Below are 15,966 nucleotides of genomic sequence, written 5' to 3'. Positions count from 1 at the left end.
AAACAGAAATGTACAAACTGCTCAAATAGAGAAGTTGTGGTTTTTGTAAAAAGAGATTGCAAAGAAACTCCAAAATACATATTCTGCTCAGTAATTAAACACATTAAGGAACACTACATATTACGTTATATACGGTAGAAAGGCAAAACGTCTAATATCGCGATAACTTCAAGACCGGTTTCTAGAGAGGAGGGAGATCCAAGTAGTTGACTTCAATTCGGATTGACTTCCAAGTACTCAGGTAAGATTTTAATTGATTAAGTACTAGAACGCGTCTTAGAAATATAGTTCAAAATGTGTTGGACTGAGACACTGCGTACAGAGCACTGGGTGCACATCTGCTCGGTGTGTATGGCAGCCACAAAGCTAGCTTTCTACGTAACTAATAGTGATGAGCTAAATAGCTAACGTTAGCTAGCTATTTAATAGCTAGATGCATTAAGGTTGGCGATTACTAAAGCTAACTACTGATGTGCAGTTAGTTTCCATAAGTGCTGCACGTTGTGAGCAAGGCAGCATCCAGAGCTCGCGGTTTACCTGCGTTCAAGTGTACAGGCAATGCATTTTGTTTAGTGAAAAGTTATATAATTACAATACGGAATCGGGAATATCATAACTTATCCAACGCTTTCAAAACTAAAAACTAAAGCATGAACTTGCTGTAATGGTAGCTAGTAACAGAGGGATAGATGGCTAGCTAGCTAGCTTGTTGCTAACGAGCCGTTGGTAATGTTTCTTTGTCAGAGTAGTAGCTACATATTATGCCAGCTAGCTTGACAAACTTACTTTGCACAGTAGTGTTACTAGCTAGCTACCAAGAGACTGTTAAGCTAATGCAATTCATAGTTTGCGAGCTGAATCAGAAAATACGTTGGGACAGCTAAGCTAGCTAATGGTCGCTAGTTAAGGTGCAGTTTAAGAACAGGTTGGGGGTTCCAGCAGGGCGACTTTTCTCAGCAGAAGAGCTGATTATTAAGGTATTATAATGTTATTCATGTCATGCTTGCTTGACAGGAAGACCTGAGCTTTGCAAACTGCAAATGTACTACGTTACTTGCAACAGTGCCCAAAGCATCACAAGTCTTTTCTATAATAGCTATGTGGCTTTTTGGCTTGATTATTAGTTAAGCGTTAGTGTAAGTTAGGCCCATGTGTGAAATCTCAATCAATTTGACCTTGTGGGCTAGGCCAATACATTGGATTTTCTAGTTGTGTTTTACGTGGACATTTCAGGTATACCAGACATTATGGTCCTATTCATCAGTAGTGCTTTTTTATGCTTTTGTTTGCAGGTGTGCAACAGGTGGCTGATTCTTTTCCTGAAAAATGGATGGCATGGATGATGACACCACTGTCTTTAGAACTTTAAAATCATTTAAAAGCTTCATTTCTCAACCTGAGACCTCACAACATGTGGCCGAGACCAGTATGTCAAAGGGTGACCTTCAAAGGCAATATATACAAAGGTTTGAGGTATGTGGTCTCTTGCATGATTTAATGATCATATTCTTGGTTTTAGTAATGTAGTAATTTTTAAATGGAAAATGGATTGTATTTATATAATGCTTTTATCCAAATCTTTATCCAAGCTTTACAATAAAAAAAAAGTATATTTCAGGGAATAACGAGTAAAAGAGCCCATGTGCTTGGCATGTGCAGTCTGGTGAATTATGGAGATATAGGCAGTCATAATCTGTGAGCAGTCGTATTTCCTGATGATTCTCAATCGGATGAATTTTGTAGTTGGAAGGTGCCGCGGAAAAGATCCACTCAAAGACTAACCTCCTGCAAATGGTCCAGGAGAAGAAGCAGATGGAGCTGAGTCATAAGCGTGCCCGTATTGAGCTGGAGAAGGCTGCTCACATCAGTGCCCGGGACTTTGAGGTAATGGCTAGTAATCAAATAACATAACATCACGAGGCGAACAGACCATTTAGGCCAGCATTGTTCGCATCACTAATGTATACCTACTGCTTGCTTAGTTTGCCTAAAAGCTAAATAGTATCTAGTGCTATATCTAGCCTGGTCTTGAGAACCTCCGGTGTTTCTGCCCCCACTACATGTTCTGGCAGGCTATTCCACACAGTGGCCAGTGTGAAAACATGCTTCCTCATGTCTTCCTAATAAAGCTGCATGCCATGAATTGTATATGCACAGATTGGGGTTGTTGGCTGTTGTCAAGTGAATATAAAACTGAAAATCACTCCGTTGCCTGGGCAAAGGAGAGGGCTACACTCGCTGCCATTTGCTCTCGAAAGAGACCTCCCCCAAAAAGCCCTGCTGGTTTATGTTCTTAATGTTAATCTGTTGTTATTTTAAAAAGCCCCTCGCAATATCCAAAATGCAAATTGCCTTTTGAATCCTTGTGTCAAAGCAGTCACAATTCAACCAGAGAACAAACAAACAAAAATGCATGGCACTGCTTCTAAAGAAAATTATCATTGTAGCCAGCGCACACTGCCGAGGGCTTGTATCAGGAAGCAGGATTACTGAGTTCACCAGATAACAGCACCAAGTAAAATCCAGAACCCTCCAAAGCAGCTGTTGTGTTTTACTCTGTGTGGGTATCCAGCTTACATGATACAGCCCCCAGATACCTGTTCAGTCATTTCATCAGTCTTTATGCTTGATGCAGCTTATTGTGCCCTACCTTAATGATAATGAAATACCTTGTGTGTCCAGAGAGGTCCATAAGTATTTGGACAGTGACACATTTATAAAAATAAAAATAAATTATATACATATATATTTTTTAAAGGGCTGTAATGCTTTCACAGTTCACTGCCTATGGATCTGAACACCCCCGAAATAAAACTGACTGTCACTGTATTTATGTCCATATGGAGTGACGTGTGGTGGAGTTGCAGCCCTTTAAAATTGGGTCACTGTCCAAATACTTATGGACCTCAGTGCAGGTGCTCTCATTCTGAACACCTTTGTGGAAGGTCTCCATTGCTTATTTGATGCTGGGCTGGCATGATTCGTAGCCTATGTATGCATCTCCCTAGCACTGGTCCAACATACAGACCTTTCCTTCTCCATATTCAGCGTGAGGTGGACCGGAACCAGGACTTGCTCACTCGCATCAAAAAGATGGAGGAAAGGGAGGCTGAGACTGAAAAGGTGCTGAATGAGCAAATTGAAATGAACAAGACCCTCAAGAAGAACATTGAGTCACAGAACAAGAAGCTCGACGAGAAGGACTCCAAGATAGCGAATGCCAACGAGGTACTGGACCTTGAATATGAATGGCAGTGGAGTAGAATGGCTGGTGCTCAGTTATTTATCGCAATCTGTACCTCCCTTCCCCCGCAATTTTCACCAGATTCCAGGCCAATGAAACGCATATTTGTCTTTGAGAAAATAAATGCGGATGTTTTTGTATTTCAGTGCTTTCTTAGTTAATGAAGTTTGGTTGAACCGCCCATTAAATCTTTAAATGTTTTTTGGAAGCGCGTTTTAACAGATAGGTACACATAAATGTATTTATTCTATGCAATTCTGCTGATTTGTTTCCCTTAAATTGGAAGTGCAGACTGGTGTGGAACTTAATTGCCTATGGTTATTTAGCTGTGCAATTAACTGTTTTATGGCCGAGAACAATTCATTGAACAGCTACTTTAGCTTAACCGAGGGGAAAAATGTTAACAAAGTGCACTGAGGGGGAAGAAATCTTTAATTGCCATCAGTGATGTTCTTTTTAAAAATTTGCAAAAAAATAGAGTACCAATTTTTTATCAAGCATGACTTGCAGAAATGGGAATCTGCCTCAGCAAAAAAACTGTTAATAGCAACATGAAAACGGCAAGCCCACCGGATTCCCCCGAACCGTGATTGAGAAGAGCCTACTTTAGGAGGCCATACACGGTGGCTGCCACACTAAGTTTTGCGTCGAGTGTCTCCGACATTAGGAAAAAAAACAGATTAAGTCCGCTTGGGCGGCGTTGTTCATCCCGGTGCTCCTACAGGCACCGGATTCCATTAAACAAGTTTGGCGGATGTCCGGACCTTGTTTATACACTTTGCCTTCAATTTCCTTTCCCTAATTAGCTGCTAACAAGCGCCGTCCTATTAATTCAACGCAGACGCTGTGCGCTTCGCGAGATGAGATTCGGGAACTCAATCACAGGATTAAGAACCAGGAGATGCAGCTGGCCGCCCAGGCCACCGAGAACGAGGGCCTGCAGGAACAAGCGCAGCTCCAGCACAAGTATGATTGCCCCTGCTTCTGCCGGCCCTGCCTTTGCATTAGACTTTGATATTAGCGTAAGCGCCTGTTCTATAGCCGTTTTATATTCCGTTCTAAGTTCGGCGGCGCGTCGGGGCGAATGCTAAGGGCTTTAATGCGAGTGCTGTGTTTCTCATTGTGTTCCTGTAGGAAGTATCTGGAGGCCAGTCAGAAGTATCAGTCCCTGCAGACTTCTGAGTGTCTGAACTCTGAGAACGAGCTGAAGATTAAGGTACGCGCTTTCCCGTTCTTGCAGATTCCACAGGATGCGTCTTGTGGAGACAGATGGACGGAGCCAACCGCGAACGCTTTGCTGACGAGACGTATTGTAAAAAGAAAAGAGGAAAAAAAACTAAAAAACTTATTAGCTGCACAGTTATTAGTTCCTCTCTTACCCATCTGTCACACATTTGCCATGATCATTTATCTAATTATGTCTAGGTTCTCATTTATAGAACTCGTTTAAAGAAAACAAAAAAAAAAAACTTTTCCGTCCCTGATTTATAGTGGCTATGAAGCTGTCTGACGGCTAAACAATTAAGAATGGCTCTTTTCAGGGGCTGGCACATTGAGATAGAGCAGCAGCTCCTGCTGTCGTAGTGATGCTGGCCATGGCCTGCAGTCAAACCGAGGCGCCATGTCACACAGAGTGGTTCATAAATGGCCTTAGCATCTCCAGAGGAGGGAGGGTGCGTATTCCCTGCTTCCATGCTCTGTATGGGCTCCTCTGGCAGATTGGCTGTATGTTTGCGGCTGCTGTTTGAAGTACAGCCATTTTAATGTGGTATAGGTCTCTAAACGAAACCCTCTCTATGAATAGCTATGATAGTCAAAGATGAATACAGGGTGGTACAAAGGACGACTTTGTTCCCAGAGGAGGTAGAGGTAGTATTTTTTTATTTGAAATCACCTCTGAATTAATACATTTATATAAACTTACATTAAAGATTACGATGCATATTTTTTCTTACTGTCAAATTTGTGGGGGCTGTCATGATTTTAGGCTTGTAGTGGTTACTGCAGTGCCCTCTGTTGGGAGGTTGCTGACTAGCATGTACACGTTCTCTGAAATGTGTGCAGCCTGCCCTTCACCACTTGCTACATTACTTTGCATTATATTTTATTTATCAGAGGCTTTTATCCAAAGCCACTTTGGGTCATGGCCACTATGGCCTGCACTACCACGGTGAAGATCCACGTGGCATGTCACTGCTCTGAAAACGGGCTCTTTGGCTGCGTGTATGCACTGACGCCTCTCTGTAAAATGGGCTAGCTGTGTTTTCTGTTTGGAAGCATTTTAGCTCAGCGGTGATATCGTTCAGCTTCATGAGCTCAGCAATTACCGAAGGCTTGTTTTATTAATGAGAATTTGGAGAAGGCTTACTTCATTACACAGTGCCGTATTGCTGTGGGGGTGTTGAAAAATGTGTTTAAACTAGCATTTCTGTCTTTTGCACAGAACAGCCAACACAGGTGCTGTTGGAGAAGGCTTGTTATTATGAAGTAAAATTGGTCCCAATTACTCCAATGGCACTGTTTGCCTCTCAGTTTTACAGGGTGGGCTAACAGACCCGGAAATGTAAAAATGTGTGAAAATGGCCAATACATTACTAAAGATGTGAAGTATTAGTTGTCATGTTGAAAGATGGCTCGCTCACCACAATCTCAGAGTTTAACGTTATTGGTTGATAATTGAGACTGAATGCAGTTCTTTACACCTAGTGACTCAGACACTCCTGTGTCAGTGTGAAAGTCCTGGTATATGTCTCAGAATGGGATGAATTAGTCAAAAGCAGCACTTATCGACTACAATGAAATCCATGTCCTTGTTAAAGGGGTATCCTTCTGCTGTAGCCAATTATTTCAGTAAGTCAGTATTTGACTTGGATTGTTTTGATAGGATACTTGGCTGGATGATAACTGGATGATGAGCTGACAAGATTGTAGTTTTGTAAATACCATAATTTAATACAGATACTGCTTTTATATTAGTTTCAGAAACACTGAAATTAGTATAGTATAGAGTTTAGTATAAATATACATAAATTGTGAAATGACAACTGGTTCTTTGCAATCCGGATGTCTGGAGCCTTTGTCAGACTATTTACTCTTCATCTGGATAGCAAATGGGTCTGCAACCATCTGTTTTATCATTATATTCTGTACATGTAAGTGTTTATTGTACAGTGTATATGTGAAAGTAGCTGTTCATTATATGAAGGTTTTGAAGGAATCGCACTGATTTGTCCAAATAATGCGATATTGCATCATTTCATGATGCCTCATCCATCCATCTATCTGTCATATGTCATTGGATTTCCCTTTGCCAATGTTACTGTTGTTGACAACCAGTGCATAGTATTCTCCATGGAGTTGGGAGGCAGGCCAAACAGAAGTTTTTAGAGGAGATGTCGAGCAGTGAAGATTTAATGATGAAAACGTAGCTTTCACGATCTGAACCCGCTGCACAGCTTTGCTGCTGGAGTTTAGCGCGCTAGCGTTGTTTCAGCCAAGCCTATTATGTACCGACCCAACAGCGTTTAACTGCATTAGTAAGGCTCCTTTGACATATTAAGCCTGGGATATTTTAGGGAGTTTTCTTTCGGCAGAATTAAAGTACTGTTTTGACTACGGTCCCAGGCCCTTTCTAATCTCTGTGGTTTTGATGGGGTGTTTTGGCTGATATGGGACCAGTTGTGAGCACGGGGGAAAGTGCAGTGTCGGAGTTAATGGCTCATTACTTGCGCTGTATTTAATCTCTGTCTCTCTCTCTCTCTCTCTCTCTCTCTCTCTCTCTCTCTCTCTCTCTCTCTCTCTCTCTCTCTCTCTCTCTCTCTCTCTCGCTCTCTCTCTCTCGCTCTCTCTCTCTCTCTCTCGCTCTGTCTCTCTTTCCATCTGTCCGTACTCTCTGTCTCGTGCTCTCTGACTCTCGGTCTCCCCCTCTCTTACTTACTCTTGAGCACTGTCACTGTCCCTCTCCCTCTCTTTTGCTTTCCCTCCCTCTCCCCCCCTCCCTCTCCCTCCCCCTCCCTCTCCCTCCCTCCCTCCCTCTCTCCCCCTCCTGCTCCCTCCCTCCCTCTCTCTCCCTCCCTCCCTCTCTCCCCCTCCTGCTCCCTCTCTCCCTCCCTCCCTCCCTCTCTCTCTCTCTCTCTCTCTCTCTCTCTCTCCCTCTCTCCCTCCCTCTCCCTCTCTCCCTCCCTCTCTCCCCCCTCTCCCTCTCTCTCTCTCCCACTCTCCCTCTCTCCAGGAGTTGGAGCGGCGCTTGGCCCTGCAGGAGCAGGACACTGTGATAGTCAAGAACATGAGGGCGGAGCTGGCTCGAGTGCCCGACATGGAGAGGGAGCTGAAGCGACTCCGTGAGGAGAACAGCTACCTGAGGTACACACCACCAGTCACCACTCATCTGGCTAAACACTGCCCCTCAACCGTCATACCCAGGTTTACTGCGTGATGCTCTGAGATTAGCCACCAAATCTAATTGCAGAGATCAAAAGGGTTGGAAGTGGATGGTTTGTAAATGCAGGAGAATTTACAAAGCCTCAGATTTGAGTGAGAGTAATGAGAATATGGCCTGTTTCCGGCAGTTAGTTCAGCACATTTCATGCTATTTTTTTCTTCACTGAGAGGTGAAAATATTTCTGTGCACATGTGTGCGCGTGTTTGTGTTTCATCGGGTCGATCACAGTGACATATCACCCTGTTTGGATACTGTCGTTCCTCACAGTTTTTTCATTCTGATCAATGTGCCATTTCGTATTTGTCCTCAAAATGAGTTTTTCCTCAATAGCGAGTTTCTATTTTATTTTTAAAAAAAGATCAGCCATTTCCATCAGGCTTAACTTGTAATCACCATCATCACCTTGTCAGGTGGCTTATGGGCTTTTATTTTATGAACCCCCTGACTCTTATCTCCGAAGAAAAAATTGTGCCTGTCATAGAAGAGCAAATCTTGTCATCCTATTGGATCATACGTGCGGTGAAAAAAGGCTTTCTTTCTTATCCGACATCAAAAAAAATGTTATGCTACGTTTGAGACGTGCTGATTAAAATTTCACGACCACCTAGAAACTCAAACAGAAGAAGAAAAGTCATTAGAAAAGTCTTTTGAAAAAGGTTTTGACTTTTGGGCTGCCTGTAGCTTCGTGCCTAATATACACGACCGGGACCCGGAAGGTAGGTGTTCAAGCTCACAATAATAGCTGTGAAGCTTTCGGGCCTTTGAGCAATGCCTTTAACCCCACATTGATCCTGGGAGGGATTGTCTCCCGCTTAATCTAATGAACGGTATGTCGCTTTGGATAAAAGCACCAGCCAGACGGCTCATTTCTGTTCCCGTCTCCCCGCTCTTGAAGGGAGACCAAGGAGAACAGCAGTCTGCTGAAGGAGGAGACGGAGGGACTGAGGCGGAAGCTGGAGCGTCTAGAGAAGATCAGAGAGGACATGGTCAACCTGGAGCTGGAGAAGGAGGTAGGACGATGGCTTCCAGATGGGGCGCCCTCCCACACTTCCGTTCAGGCGCCGCGCCCGCTCCTCATTAACGGCGAAATCGCCGCGGGGAAGGACACGGCCGCGTTCCGCTTTAACTCTGCGCTCGCGCCCTTTGACCCGGAGCACGTCGCCCAGTTCGGGGGGACAGGAAGATGAAACGGGAGACCCCGTCGGAGGCTGTTCTCCGCCGCTCGGAGTTTCGTCTCGGAATAGAATTCATTTTCTCGCTCGGTCGAAACGGCGGCGGTTGTTGCCGCGTCCTAATTGGACGTTTTCCCCGAGATAAAAAGCCCACGCCCCCTGAAACGCAGGGTAACGCCGCGTACAGGGCACGGGGGGGCTGTAGTGTGGGCTCCAACGCTAAGGTCGGCCTGGGACGTCCGTCCGGCCGGCCCGCCCAGCCTTGACATGACATGGCCGCCGTCTGACGCGGTGTCAAGCGGCGGAGGAAGAGCGAGGATGCTCCCCTCCTGTTTGGAGCGCGCGTCTCAGAGCAAAGAAGAAAGGTGAGCCCTCTGCCAAAACTGTTTACACGTCTCCGTGAGCGCTGACAGGATTCTTCCTCATTAACTCCCCCTTTCAGTCTGAAAGAGAGGGGGAGAGAGACTGAGGGAAGGAGAGAGTCGCTATAATCTATTCCGCTGTTTAATTAGTTCTCATTCTTGCGCAAGGCAAAGAACTTAAACTAGCAAAATGAGTTAATTAGCTAAATATAATGATCTGGGGCGATCGGAAATGGTGGTGAGTCTTAATGAGGGCGCATTTGAAATGAGCGTATACTATTTATTCAGAAATGCTGGTGGAAATTGTTTTCTTTTCACTTGCGTAAAAGCAGGTGTTTTTTGTGAAATCTTTTTTTGTCCTGTTTTTTTTTTTTTGCAGCCCTGAGTAATGACAAATTAGTTATATTTTTGCCTTTTACCATGTCAGACTGGAGGTATATGTACTTTCAAAGGGCCTTTCATTTTCAGATTTGGGTTCTCAAGTAGAACTTTTCAAATTTAGCAAAAGACACGCAAAGGGAACCGCTGTCTTGAGTGTCAGAAATGTAGGGCTGGCCATTTTATCGACAATTTACATATGAACTCTCCTTTTACAGAAACTGTCAACAAATCTCCAAGCCTGGGAGAATTTAAGTCAGACAACTGGACTAAACATCAGGTAAGGGGGGCAGGAAATACATGAGAATACTTTAGTAGTTTGTTTTGGCATCATTGCAACAACATTCATTTATACGTTTTAAAAATATTTCATTATGTTCATTATAATTTCAACATTTTGTGAGAATTTCAAACCTTGCACTGGTCAAAATGACTAATGTGACTTTGTCTTCTGGTGGCTGATGTTGGTGGATTTAACTGAAATGTTTTCAATGAAAAATAACAAACAATATTTCTAGCTGTGATTTACCACCTATTTCCGTGGTAATACGATGTCCACATGTACTGTTTCTATCAGGAACCACACCAATCACTGCTGTCCATGTGGCGCAATTATATGGATATGTATACATTTGCGCCTATATTAGTATGATTGTGTAGTTTTCAACTGATGTCAACAAACGACTGCCAATCTTCACCGAAAGGCGGGCGTATAAAATCGATACGTTTTCACAGGCACCTCGCACGCTCCCGCTCGCATTTATATTTCAGATCACACGATTCGCTCCCGTACGCGGGAAACGCGTATATCTTTAATGAGGGTTTCATTTGCATGATTTAATTTAGCATTCATCCCAAAGTTTTCTTGCGTAAAGCAATTTCATGAGACAGTAATTCCACACCTGTACTTAGGCGGTGCGGGCGCTGGGGGCTCAGGCTGGAGGTGATGGGGAAGCATACGTAATGACTGGAGAGACCGCGCGCGCAAGACGCGTGCCACGCTAGATGGAGCTCTCGAGTTAAGATGGCTCCCCCACCGAGCCTCCGATCTCCCCCCAAGTGTCACAGAGGCTGCTGTTCGCTCCGCCGCCTCACTCCCGGTCTGAACATGTGTCCGTGCGCCGTGAGCTTCACACGTAGACATTCCCCGTCCTCTTATTTTTTACTAATTTTCAGAAAAGATAAAAGTTTGACGTGTTGTTATCGTCGATCGAGTCCTCTTGTTGACTGAGGTTCTGAAAAAGCTCAGAATAACGCTGTTTTTTGTTCCTGTCTGGTAGAGCTGGAAGTGGAAAAGTATTTGTTATGTCTTTGATGTGCTTTGCTACTCATGTGGAAATATGCAATCATTCTCTCATTAAGGGTTTATAAAAGGAAAACTGGGTGGATAATTCAGCCACGGGCTGAATGATTAATGAGAGCTGGTGAGGTTCTTAAAGCTTTAGATACGGAGCGTGCGATATGGACCTCTTGATTGCATGTTCTCCTGTTTGAATGTTCACCGTGAAATAGAACTCAATGGAAGTCGATAGAACTTGATGCTCAGAGCCCTAATGTCAGATTTCCTCCCAAGAAGATGCTCTCTGGGCATTTCATTCAGCCATTTTATTTCTCCATTTCCTGGCAGAGTACACAGACAGGTACTTGAACCTTCATTAAAAAACATTCTGAACAATGTTGTTTTTCCCCAATAGCGTTACAAATCCTTCCACTTGCATTTGTGCTGTATTGCCACTATTCAACTTGGAGAGCTGGCTTTCAGCCATTCTGCTCTATGGATTTAAAACAATCTACAGAAAGGCCTTGCACTTGACATGCTAATTCAAGCTGTTTAACACGATTCATGACGCAGTGACCGAAATATACTTCTGCTTTTAAAACCTGTTGTTAACTGTCCTCTTTGTACAACTCCCACGGTGTTGTTTGCCTTTTTACTGTTGACCTTGTGTTTGTAGCTTTATGCTTAGTGATCCTTTGGGTGTTATTCTGGTAAAATCAAAGATATGTTAAATCATTTTGTGTCAATGAGAAAAATAAACAAGCTTTATTAAGTACTCTGGTATGTTAGCAACATTTATGTTTTTTAAGAACAACTTAACATTGTGACCCTTTATTCGATTAGAAAGTATACCGTATGTTTTCCCACTCCAGTGTAGCATTGTGGCCGTTAAATTTACTGCATTTAACAAAATTCTAAATTGACAAATGCGAAATGGCACATTGATCAAAATGAAAGGATTATGTCAGAATGATGGTATCCTAACAGGGTGATATGTCACTGATCAACCCAATGAAACACGAACGCGTACACGGAAATGTTTTCGGAGAAAAAAATAGAATGAAACTCACTGACATAATGGCTGTAGAATTCATGAAGCCCATCTGAGTCAAATCTGAGGCTTTGTAGGTTGTTGTGCATTTACAAACTGTCCATTTCTATCCAACTTGTTTAAAGTCATCCGTGTAATCATAAAAATCAACTCAAAAATCACTATTATATATTGGAGATGCATAGAACTAAGAAACGTAGAAGTAACTGGTTGAACAATAATTTCATGGGTGTAGTCTAGTTACAGAAAGTCTCACTGAAGAAGTCACAGAAGATATTGACACTTTTGAGAGAGAATTTTGGACCGCACTGGCTTGGTAATGGCGAAACGGCTGAAATGAACTGTTTATTGTCTATAGGTAGCCGTGAAGCTGAGCCTTGGTGTGCCGACTGTGGATAGCCGCCCAATAATCCGATATTAGACCCCCTGCTGCTAACACCCTGCTGTTACCCGCTTCTGAATCACGTTCCTGTGAGTGTGCCTCCACAGACCCTGCAGTTATGCGAGCAGCCTGCGTTTAATATGCCCGTTTCACACAGCTTGAGCGCTGGGGTTAGAGCTTCAGCACTGGATTCACTTGCAGGTGCTTGGATTATTGATCACCGGGACCCGGCCCTACACCAAAGCCTTCCTGAGCTGAAAGTTTTGGGGGCAAGTTGTGCGGTAATGCAGTGTCCCTTTTTTGCAGTTTCTCACTGTGGGGTAGGCATCTGACAGCTTAGTCTCTCTGAAAGTAGGCTGTGTATGGCTTGTGTTAAACTGTGGAAAGGAGGAATAACTTCTCCAAGCACTGAGGCGAGTGTAGGGTTAAGGCAAGACTTATAAACCTTTATTTAAATATTGTGCAGACGCAAGTCAACCTAGTTAATGTTCATGGGTTTTTATATGGCCTCCTTGTTGTCCATGGTAAGTGAAACATTCCAGATGGAGCATTCCTTATTGGATTGAGATTCACTCCCCTCAAATATTTCCAACTGTATTGAACTGTATCAAAAGAATGTTGTGGAAATAATATCAAAGCTCCTGATGCTTTTGTGTATGAGATGAATTTTCAGGTACATGGGATCTTAGTGGAGGTGGTAGGTAGGTGGGAAGCATTCATTTAAAAATAAAAAGGGTTGTGACTGCAGTTATAATTGAAGGATGGCGTTCCTGAAACAAATGGGTGACTCAATCCGTCAAACTATTATCAGTGACTCACCAATTCAAAACAATCATGTGTTTTGCTCTAGAGAGCAAAAATTTGTTTCAGAAAAGTCATTGCTTAACAACTTATCATAGCTCATGAAACATCACTATGTGCATGCTGGCACACTCACCACACCACACATAGAGTTGTAAAGTTCATAACTTCCCATTTTGAGGAGATTGAAGAATCATTGAAAATACAACGAAAAGCATATTAAATAAGGAAACATAAATGCGAATATATACACGGTTCTCCCCAAAGAATGTGAGGGTGGCAATGTGCCTATCTGAGCGCAGTAGTAGCCTGAGTCACCTGTATGCCTTTGCCGCTCTGCCTACAACTTCTGTGAAACCGCAGAAGCAGTAACATGTGTAAACAGAAAAGCAGGCTCTTTCATTCAGTACCAGACTTTCGGTTCAGCACACATTGTAAATTTAAGGTATCACACATTTATATTCAGGTATTAAACACCCATATTAAACCATGTGAAAATGTAATTGCCTTCTTAAACTTATTAATGTATTGCACCACCTTTATTAAAATATCCATATAGTAAAATGTTTTTATATATTTCAACCACATCTAGCTTAATCTTCTCTGGAGAATCTGAACAATCCTATTCAATTTGCATGGTGTCATGAGATTGAACATTTCTAAAAATCTTCCTGAAAAAAGTTTCCTGGAATATTCCCTCTGCAACTCTTAACTACACACAAAGTTCAAAAGGACTGTTACTGTTAGAAATAAAACTAATTTCTGACCTCACAGTTAGGCAAGCTTTCAAGACAAATGGCCTGTGGAATGTAGGTTTAATTGGGGCTCATTAGTTTATTAAAAAAAAACAAAAAAAAAACCTGCTAAGTGCTGGGAAACCGTGTTTGTTGGTCTGTGCTACGGACGTGGGCAGTAACGGTTGCATCGGTCCCCAGGGGCCTGCACCTCTTGCAGTGCCTTCCCTCCCAGATGCCCCGTCACATCTGTCAGTCTGATGGAGAGCCTCCCTCCCATTACTCTCCATGGAAATGTAAGGGGAGAGGAATGCTAAACCCACTTACTCCACATCAGGGGCTGAATTATGGGCCACGACTTAATGGAAACATTACCCACCAATGACCCCAAATAAATTGAGTCGAACGGAGCCGTCTGAGAACCTGATAGAAGGGCCTTCTGTTGTTCATTAAAGGGACAAAAAGCGTAATGGAAATAGGGGTGAAGGGGATTTATTGGCCTGGATGTTTGAGGTGCATCTACGAGTGATTGAGCCGTCCGATTCATCAATTCATGTTTGGCCGCTTTATCCTGCTTTTCCCTCCAGTATTCTCTCTCTTATACACCCCCAGCCTGACGGTGGAAACGTATCACAAAGCAGGTTTATGGATTTAGCTGGGTAAGTTCAGAGTAAAACCTGGAATAGCTGTTCTTACTTCAGTCCATGTTCCGGTTTTTGGTTGGTTTCTTGGTTTTACCAGTGAATTTATCCGGCTAACTCCATAATCCTGCTTTGTGATACATCCCCCTGGTGGTGCTTGCTGATATAATGCTGAAAGCCCGCTCCACAATGGTTTGGGTCTTTCTAAGCTTATCACATTACATATAGATTATAATTGGCTGTAAAGGACAGCTTGTAAACGTGCAGAAATGCAACTGTGTTGCATCATCTCCACCAATTCAGACAAAAAAAAGCAATGGATGAATATCAGTGTTTATTGGAAAAAGCTGTTTAATTCAGACACATTTAGCTCATCAGCTTTATGAAGCGACGCTCGCCTTTCATCTTCATAATCGTCACTTTGTCTGGCTGCGTTATTGATGACTGTTCGTCTCACAGCCAATTATGCCTGAGAGTGATTGCTTGGTTTTCATAGACCTATTATAGAGCCTATTAGCTGTAAACACTAGTCACCGTGCGGCATTTAACACGCCTTCGGAAGAAATCGCACGGGCGAGACTAGTGTCCCGCCAATGAAACGTGGCGCTCCTCTGGCTTTGCCAATGCGTATGTCGAGTTGAGTGTTTACAGTGCTATCTGAGAGGCCGGGCACTCCTGGGAAATGGACTGGGAAGCCGTGCTCAAAATCTTCCGTTGCGGTAGCTGACTGGTGGGTTCCCTTTCAAAGCCCTCCACGTCTCCGGTAGTATGTGCAGTAACAAAGGAAGTGCAGATATTTGATAATAAATTAGTCTTGTCTATTACATTGGCTTACGTTGTTGGAACACAGTTTAATTTCATGAAATTAATTATCTCCTCAGGCTCATTAACTTGAATATTCCTTCAGAAAATGCCTTACCGACGGCGGTGTCGGAGTGTGCGTTTTTATCGAGGTAATATTCATATTTGATCTGATTAGAACACGAGTGTTTTGTTGTTTTACCTTGATTATACCATGAAATGAAATTTCTTTGTGAAACTTCATTATGTCTGAATTTGAATGCATTTATGGCCCTGAAAAATATTTTTTGGGGGTAATGGATAATTAACCTGCATACTTTGCGCATGAACGGTACTCTCTCTTAAACAAGTTTGAGTATTTTCTTGGGAAGCACAGCTGACCTATTTTTCCCCACTTTATACCTGTTGAGCATCCTCTGCATTTATATTTAGACTACACCGCTGTGCGATTCCCATAGTGCACTCATGCTGATGAATACATTACAGAGCAGAATGAATATGTTTCACATGGGACCCATCTTGTGTCGGATATCTGCTCTCCTCTGCTGGGACATCTGCTTGACTTGCATTCGTGTTCTGTACACAGCCAGTCAGCTCTCTTAAAGAGGGTAAACAAGCCCAGTCTTCCATTGCGAGAACATTTCTGAAGTAGTCCTGTCTGTCTCCTCACTGCTGCAAGG

General features: G+C 43.1%; 1 protein-coding gene across 3 annotated transcripts in view; it reads left to right on the top strand.

Annotated features, from left to right (window-relative positions):
• The first annotated feature begins 273 nt into the window (after positions 1–273).
• mad1l1 (mitotic arrest deficient 1 like 1) overlaps positions 274–15,966 on the top strand; it is a 238,460-nt gene continuing 222,767 nt past the window's right edge. The window contains exons 1-9 of one of the 3 annotated variants that reach the window (XM_061231225.1): positions 274–345; positions 1,293–1,473; positions 1,744–1,884; positions 3,049–3,228; positions 4,086–4,210; positions 4,379–4,460; positions 7,476–7,606; positions 8,581–8,695; positions 9,816–9,877. In XM_061231225.1, the coding sequence (XP_061087209.1) occupies positions 1,327–1,473; positions 1,744–1,884; positions 3,049–3,228; positions 4,086–4,210; positions 4,379–4,460; positions 7,476–7,606; positions 8,581–8,695; positions 9,816–9,877 (983 nt within the window). In that variant the 5' untranslated portion in view covers positions 274–345; positions 1,293–1,326. Of the gene's footprint in view, positions 346–436; positions 978–1,292; positions 1,474–1,743; positions 1,885–3,048; positions 3,229–4,085; positions 4,211–4,378; positions 4,461–7,475; positions 7,607–8,580; positions 8,696–9,815; positions 9,878–15,966 lie in introns of those variants that run through there. The other 2 variants (XM_061231226.1, XM_061231224.1) reach the window with 2 other exon arrangements.

The sequence above is a fragment of the Conger conger genome, chromosome 2, assembly GCF_963514075.1.
Source record: "Conger conger chromosome 2, fConCon1.1, whole genome shotgun sequence".
Taxonomy (NCBI): domain Eukaryota; kingdom Metazoa; phylum Chordata; class Actinopteri; order Anguilliformes; family Congridae; genus Conger; species Conger conger.
The sequence above is the reverse complement of the archived record's forward strand: the minus strand, read 5'-3'. Positions and strand labels throughout refer to the sequence as shown.